The 8672-nt window shown below is 41.4% G+C and overlaps 1 protein-coding gene across 1 annotated transcript; it reads right to left on the bottom strand.

The window, feature by feature from the left end:
- Positions 1–3444: 3444 nt before the first annotated feature.
- On the bottom strand, positions 3445–6404 carry LOC106588347 (protein AF1q). Its single transcript, XM_014177235.2, has 2 exons — positions 6123–6404; positions 3445–4837 (listed from the first exon to the last, which is right to left on the bottom strand). The coding sequence occupies exon 2, from the start codon at positions 4829–4831 to the stop codon at positions 4565–4567; it is 267 nt and encodes an 88-aa protein (XP_014032710.1). The 5' UTR covers positions 4832–4837; positions 6123–6404; the 3' UTR covers positions 3445–4564.
- Positions 6405–8672: the final 2268 nt, after the last annotated feature.

Genomic DNA, 8672 nt, shown 5'->3' on the forward strand with positions numbered 1-8672 from the left:
AGTTCTAATTTACAACTGTGACCTGGCCAAGATAAAGCAAAGCAGTGCAACACAAACAACAACACAGAGTTACACATGGAATAAACAAATATACAGTCAATAATACAATAGAAAAAGTATATATACAGTGTGTGCAAATAAGGGAGGTAAGGCAATAAATAGGCCATAGTGGCAAAATAATTACAATATAGCAATTAAGCACTGGAGTGATAGATGTGCAGAAGATGAGTGCAGGTAGAGATACTGAGGTGCAAAGAAGCAAAATAAATAACAGTGTGGGGATGAGGTTGTTGGATGGGCTATTTACAGATGGGCTATGTACAGGTGCAGTGATCTGTGAGCTGCTGACAGCTGGTGCTTAAAGTTAGTGAGGGAGATATGTGTCTCCAGCTTCAGTGATTTTTGCAGTTCGTTCCAGTCATTGGCAGCAGAGAACTGGACGGAAAAGCAGCCAAAGGAGGAATTGGCTTTGGGGGTGACCAGTGAAATACACCTGCTGGAGCGCGTGCTACGGGTGGGTGCTGCTATGGTGACCATTAAGCTGAGTTAAGGTGCGGCTTTACCTAGCAAAAACGTATAGATGACCTGGAGCCAGTGGGTTTGGCGACGAATATGAAGCGAGGGCCAGCCAACGAAAGCATACAGGTCATAGTGGTGGGTAGTATAAGGGGCTTTGGTGACAAAACGGATGGCACTGTGATAGACTGCATCCAATTTGCTGAGTAGAGTGTTGGAGGCTATTTTGTAAATGACATTGCAGAAGTCAAGGATCGATAGGATAGTCAGTTTTACGAGGGTATGTTTGGCAGCATGAGTGAAGGATGCTTTATTGTGAAATAGGAAGCCGACTCTAGATTTCATTTTGGACTGGAGATGCTTAATGTGAGTCTGGAAGGAGAGTTTACAGTCTAACCAGACACCTAGGTATTTGTAGTTGTCCACATATTCTAAGTCAGAACCGTCCAGAGTAGTGATGCTGGACGGGTGGGCAGGTGTGGGCAGCGATTGGTTGAAGAGCATGCATTTAGTTTTACTTGCATTTAAGAGCAGTTGGCCACGGAAGGAGAGTTGTATGGCATTGAAGCTCGTCTGGAGGTTCGTTAACACAGTGTCCAAAGAAGGGCCAGAAGTATACAGAATGGTGTCTGCGTAGAGGTAGATCAGAGAATCACCAGCAGCAAGAGCGACATCATTGATATATACAGAGAAAAGAGTCGGCCTGAGGATTAAACCCTGTGGCACCCCCATAGAGACTGCCAGAGGTCCGGACAACAGGCCCTCCGATTTGACACACTGAACTCTATCAGAGAAGTAGTTGGTGAACCAGGCGAGGCAGTCATTTGAGAAACCAAGGCTGTTGAGTCTGCCGATAAGAATGTGGTGATTGACAGAGTCGAAAGCCTTGGCCAGGTCGATGAATACGGCTGCACAGTATTGTCTCTTATCGATGGCGGTTATGATATCATTTAGGACCTTGAGTGTGGCAGATGTGCACCCATGACCAGCTCGGAAAGCAGATTGCATAGCGTAGAAGGTACGGTGGGATTTGAAATGGTCGGTGATCTGTTTGTTAACTTGGCTTTTGAAGACCTTAGAAAGGCAGGGTAGGATAGATATAGGTCTGTAGCAGTTTGGGTTATGGTATGAGCAGGCATAAGCTATGGACAATGAACACAATTGCATTTTATCTATTCCAAGTTGAATGCACAGAAATACGAAAATGAGATCCAGAGGCCCATTTTTTTTAAAGGTATCTGTGACCAACAGATGCATATCTGTATTCCCAATCGTGAAATCCATAGATTAGGGCCTAATTTATTTAATTCAATTGACTGATTTCCTCATATGAACTGTAACTCAGTAAAATTGTTGCATGTTGCGTTTATAATTTTGTTGAGTATATATCAGCGCTCATGATAAGACCTGCATCCCTTCACCAAGCTATAATATATAGGGTTTTAAAGCATGTTTGCGAGGGAAAATTCGGTCCTGCACACTTTGAGCAGCACTCTTTATTCGCCGACAGTTAGGCCTATTTCTAATGGATATTTGTTTTATTTGCTAGGATACTTACTCAGATGTTTGGCATAGTTTCTGTCTGATTAATAGCCCCATTTTTATGATCTAATAGGCTGTTTTTATACTAGCTGCTAGTAGCCTAGGCCAGTGGTTCCCAAACTGTGGGGCGTGCCCCCCTAGGGGTCAGCCCCCCCCCTCATGGTGATGTTGGCTAGCAAAGCTCATGCATAGAAACACGTCATCAGGTCTAATGGTCGTCTCGCGCTGAACTGCACATGTGCAGGCCGTCAAATCAAAGGCACTCCTTTGATATAAAGTTGTTTAAAAAAAAAATAGTAAGTGTCACCTTCACGAGGTTGGAGTAATAACATGTTCAACTACTTAAAACATTGGCTTGAATCTAGGTTCTGCCTTTAGATTTTGAGAAGGAATACTTTTCCACTTCTCTCATTGACTTCTCAAACCAGGACCTGGTCTGTTTCGCAAGCGTCCCCGGAAGTCTCTAGATGTTGCGCATCTGGGTTTAGAAACTCTGGGGTGTAATGACACTTGCCTAGGTAGGCCTTTTAAGATCCCCAAAAATGGTTAACCCTTATTGGAGCAGTGGTTAGCAGGTCTGGTCTGTCTACTGGCTGGGAAACCTGGGTACGAGACATGCAAGTGATGTTCCAATGTCACAGTTCGCAATAATCGCTACTGTGAAATAGCTGTCAGCTATTCCTTTATGATTCATTGTACAAATGCAATAAACCAATGCAATTAACTAAATACTGGTATGTCAATATCTACGGTTATACAGTAACTACTGTGAAACTGAACAATGTAAAACCAATTAATAAAAACGTTAAACGTTTTACCAATTTCTGTCTGATGTGTCAGTGTAAGTAAATGGGCTACAATGAATACTAATGTGCAGTGCACCTAGGTATTTTAATCAAAGTGTATTGTTCACAGAGGCTACTATTGTATGAAACCTGTAGCATTGTTGTATACCAAATCCCCCAAAAGAAGCTGTTGGAAGGATTATTCCAATAAGAATCCTGGAAAAGCTATTCGTTTTGGATAAGTAAACTATATATTTTATTGGGTGTCGAAGGACAAAACAGGAGTCCATAGCCTACTTTGGCTGTTGGTGTTTAAGAAGCTTCTAGAAGATTGACCTCACTTTATTTTTTTAACAACACCTCCCGTTCACATAAACTGTACATTTTATGCCTACAAGGTGCATGGCCGTTTCTACACTGAAGCCGGTTTGACGAGACATCTCGAACCTACGACATGTTTTTGTACGTGAAATGTGACGTTCATTTCTCCATTTATTTCAAAAGAAGCAAATAGTGATTCATGGTGAGATATCGCTTCAAACAAATGCTGCATGTTTAAGCCCTTTCGTTGGAGATTATTTCTCACAGGAAACAAAGTGGATTGATATGCACAGGATATCTTCATTTATTTCAGAAAAGTCAAGACAAAGTATGATGAGTCACATTTGGGAATTTACTGCTCATTGTACAATCTCACAAAAAAGTTAGCTTTATGATTACAAGTATCCAGTTAGAACTACGGTACTTTCAGGAACACTTGCAACATCAGTCTTGACAATTAAAAACATGTATTTCCCTTTTTTTCATTAAGCATTTCCATCCATTATTTCCTTGACATTCAAACTAAACATCAGACAGTGCACAAAATAAAGTCTATGCAGAAAATAAAGAAAACAGTTGGCCAGCTCTGCATTTGCACAACTTGCATTGTGGAATCTAACATTTACCCTCAGTCATTGCACTCAGTTGAGGCCTACTCAGGGCAGCCTGAAAGCAGCATACTTAATAAATAAAATTCATTGGGTGGGTTTGAGCCAGTCAGTTCACTGTCTGAAACAAATCACAAGGCAACCAATACAAAGCGCAAAAGACAGTCATGTTTGTGGCTCCCTAAGTGCTTGTACAATATCTGTTCTGTGTGGAGGTGCTTTGCTTTACTTTCTCCTTCTTATACATACTACACGCGGACACTCCAAGGCTCAGGTTGGCACTACCCTTCAAGGTTGTTTTAGGTCAAGGGAAAGAATTTTCACTAAGTTCAAATGAGGCAGCACTTTGCATTTGTTAGTGTTCAAAAATATGATGTAGCGTACTCAAGTCACCTCACAAATGATGAATGTGTAAGTCCTTAATGTGAGACAGAAGCCTTGCAGTCAGTATGCAATGGGACTATTTATATTCATTTAAAGGCTGACCTTGTTTCCATTTCTACCTAGTTATGTTCGTTGACATTAGCCAATCGAGTCATGTAGCCCGCATGGGGAGGAAACCTAAGCAGAAGTGCCTATACTGTCATTCACAGTGCCAGTCACCTGCAAGTTAAAACATTTACCCTTAATCCTTTCAGTATTATTAAGAGGCTATACAAAAAAAACACAGTACAGACTAATACAGATTCAGTACTTCTTGGGTGGACCAGAAACTTGACAAAAGCCATGGTTATTCAGATAGGGTGAGGAGAGGGAGGTTCTTATGACTGGGAGGCTGAGATGGGATGGTCCTCACAGAAGCAGGTTGAAGTCGAGGAGGTCGATGCTGGCGATAGGCTCTCTCCAGTAGTTGAAGGTGGTGTACTCTAACAATTCTGCCTCTTGCTGCTTCCTTTGCTTGGCTAGGGCGGCATTCTGTTTCTTGGTGGCCTTCTTGCTCTTCTTGGTTGGCTTGCTTTTGGTCACACCCAGGTCTTCCAGCTCGGATAGATCCGGGGCGGAGATGGGCTGTCTCCAGTAGAGGAAGGAGTCATACTCGCTGTTTGATTTCACCAGCATTTTTATCTGAATGTAAAAGAGGAATGAGGCCAAATTAAAATGTGATTTTGGGTCATAGCTTGAAATAGATTAGACATACATAGTGCTCTCATCTTAGTCTCTACTTATATTTCAACTCCACTTAGTAACCCAGCACTATGTCCCTATAATTTTGTATGGCTCCCTGATATTTTTTCATTCATTCCAAAGGGACCCTATACTGTAGATGTCATGGGTAGGAGATAACCTGAACGTTTTGGCTTGACTGGCTAAGATAAGTCTATGCCATTACATAAGAACCATTGGGCACAGGATTTAAGTAGCTTTTTCTTGAGATGTAGATTCAGGTCAATCCTTGTTGCTCATTTGGACCTAAGTGTTGGCAAACTGAAACAAACTAGGTTACATAAGCGTTCTGGTGATAGTGTTCTTTGTTCTAAAACCAAACATGGAAATGCTAGGCCTAGATTGCAATACCGTGGAGTCGCATATTTCTGAACATAACCTGATTAGGGATTCCTCGTAATCGGATCTAATCTTGAAATGTGTGTGGGATATATGCATAATACTTTTTGAACATTACTAAGTTAATTGTGACCACATAATTATAGGTTCCCCATGTGTGAATGTGAATTTCCTAAACCAAATCGTTCTTATCCAGTAGGGCATGCTTTTATGTAGAACTGTGAAATACTGATGAAGAGCATCAACGGTCTTCAATACCACACCCATTCGGCTACAGAGAAAATTCACCATATGACGTAAACATATAAAAGCATCATTGATGCCTATGATGGTGCAGTGGTCGACGCCCATGGGGCTTGAGAAATGACTGGTGATTTCGATTCGGACATCTATCTATTCTTAAATCATGTAAATATAGATTCTCTAATGACATCCCCTTTTTTGACGGCATGTCATCTGTGCGAACGATGGAGACTATTCCAGAAACTGGGTCATGCAGTCCTAAATATATCTGAGATAATGTGCCAAGAATTTACATACAATAAAACATGGCAAAACATTATATAGACACCATTGACATTCAATTCGGAAGTTACCCGTTTTTAATTGTGTTAATTTATATATTTGTATGTAAACAAGCTATCTGTCCTTGCCAGCGTAATGGACAAAATTAGGTTATAGGCTATTGTATTTTGTTTCTTTGGGAAATTGTTAAAATGGTTAATACTAACATTACTATTACAGGCTATAAAAAATACATAAACTTTCAGTATTGTTAGTTTAAGCTACATGTCATTCTGTATCCACTATCCAGCAAACGTGCCCTGAAAATAAAATATTATCTTACGTCTTGAGAAATTGTTCTTGGCTGACAAGGTCCTCTGTTTGTCGCAGGGTAGGCTCCACTGAGGTATAATAACAATGGTACGCTCGTGTTATGTGGCGATGCTGTAAAATCTTCGCCCACAAGCCAGTTTTTTCAGCACCAGGGACAACCACTCCCACACTGTGACGAAATTCTGCGCCTGCGTTGGGTTTTTGGCATTTAAAATCAAATAGGCCTAACTGTTTTATTAACTAATTATTGTGCGTAAAAAAAAAGTAGTTTCTATTCAATTATGGGGAAAAAATCTGTACATTTTGCAATAATCTACCAATAAAGATCAAGGCTATAACGACAATGTACTAATGACATTGTGATGTGATATAAATTACAGGCTAATAAAGTTCGACAATTGACTGAAAACGTTGGGCTATATCATCATCTGCTATTATGAATAGCCCAAATAGCCACACCTTGGATCCATGTTCAGTCCAATACATATGGCTGTTTCATTAGAAAATGTATCGTCGGCGTTGTACCCACGGTGAGATTTCTCTGCTTCCCCAATCAAAAACCCTGGATTAACACCGAGGTTGGCACTAAACTAAAGAGCAGGGCTACCGCACACAAAGCTATCATAGACAACCCTGATGCTACGGCCGAAGACAGGAATAAGTACAAGAAGGCCAGCTATGACCTCCGCAGAGTCAAACGAGCAAAATGACAATATAGGAATAAGGTGGAATCATATTAAACAGGTTCCGACGCCCACCGCATGTGGCAGAGGCTACAGTCCATGACGGATTACAAATGAAGACCAGTGGTGACCCGTTATTCAGGGCAGATGGGACCAGCTAAATACATATATATATACAGTACCAGTCAAACATTTGGACACACCTACTCATTCAAGGGTTTTTCTTTATTTATACTATTTTCTACATCGTAGAATAATAGTGAAGACATCCGAACTATGAAATAACACATATGGAATCATATAGTAACCAAAAAAGTGTTAATCAAATCTAAATATATTTATATTTGAGATTCTTCAAAGTAGCCACACTTTGTCTTGATGACAGCTTCGCACACTCTTGGCATTATAAACCAGCTTCATGAGGTAGTCACCTGGAATGCATTTCAATTAACAGGTATGCCTTGTTAAAAGTACATTTGTGGAATTTCTTTCCTTCTTAATGCCTTTGAGCCAATCAGTTGTGTTGTGACAAGGTAGGGGTGGTAAACAGAATATATCCCTATTTGGTAAAAGACCAAGTCCATATTATGGCAAGAACAGTTCAAATAAGCAAAGAGAAATAACAGTCGATCATTACTGACATGAAGGTCAGTTGATCCGTAAAATTTCAAGAACTTTTAAAGTTTCTTCAAGTGCAGTCGCCAAAACCATCAAGTGCAATGATTAAACTGGCTCTAATGAGGACCGCCACAGGAAAGGAAGATTCAGAGTTACCTCTGCTGCAGACGATAAGTTCATTAGTTACCAGCCTCAGAAGCTGCAGCCCAAATAGTTCAAGTAACAGACACATCTCAACATCAACTGTTCAGAGGAGACTGTGTGAATCAGGCCTTCATGGTCGAATTTCAGCAAACAAACCACTACTAAATGACACCAATAAGAAGAAAAGACTTGCTTGGGCCAAGAAACACAAGCAGTGGACATTAGATCAGTGGAAATCTATCTTTTGGTCTGATTAGTCCATATGTGAGATTTTTGGTTCCAACCACTCTGTCTTGGTGAGACGCAGAGTAGGTGAACAGATGATCTCCACATGTGTGGTTCCAACTGTGAAGCATGGAGGCAGAGGTGTGATGCTGTGGGGGTGCTTTGTTAGTGACACTGTCAGCGGTTTATTTAGAATTCAAGGCACACTTAAGCAGCATGGCTAGCACAGCATTCTGCTCTTAGTGGGACTATCATTTGTTTTTCAACAAGACAATGACCTAACACACCTCCAGGCTGTGTAAGGGCTATTTTACCAAGAAGGAGAGTGATGGAGTGCTGCATCAGAAGACCTGGCCTCCACAATTACCCGACCTCAACCCAATTGAGATGGTTTGGGATGAGTTGGAACGCAGAGTGAAGGAAAAGCAGCCAACAAGTGCTCCGCATATGTGGGAACTTTTTTTCAACCTCTCCTTGTCCCAGTCTGTAATCCCCACATGTTTTAAGATGACCACAATCATTCCTGTTCCTAAGAACTCCAAGGCTTCTTGCCACAATAATTACCGCCCTGTAGCACTCACTTCTGTAATCATGAAGTGCTTTGAGAGGCTGGTTATGGCACGCATTAACTCCACCATCCCAGACACCCTAAACCCACTCTAATCACACACCTAGATAGGAGAAATACCTATTGTGAGAATGCTGTTTATTGACTACAGCTCAGCATTCAACACCATTATCCTGACAGGCCAACCCCAGGTGGTGAGGGTAGGCAACATCACCTCCAGCACGCTGACGCTTAACGCAGGGGCCCCACAGGGGTGTGTGCTTAGTCCCCTCATGTACACCCTATTCATCCACGACTGTGTGGCCATGTACGACTCCAACAC

The sequence above is a fragment of the Salmo salar genome, chromosome ssa27, assembly GCF_905237065.1.
Source record: "Salmo salar chromosome ssa27, Ssal_v3.1, whole genome shotgun sequence".
Lineage (NCBI taxonomy): Eukaryota > Metazoa > Chordata > Actinopteri > Salmoniformes > Salmonidae > Salmo > Salmo salar.

What these genes read in the sequence shown, in the direction of transcription:
- LOC106588347 (XM_014177235.2), bottom strand. Translation starts at nt 4,831, where the DNA reads ATGCTGGTGAAATCAAACAGCGAGTATGACTCCTTCCTCTACTGGAGA.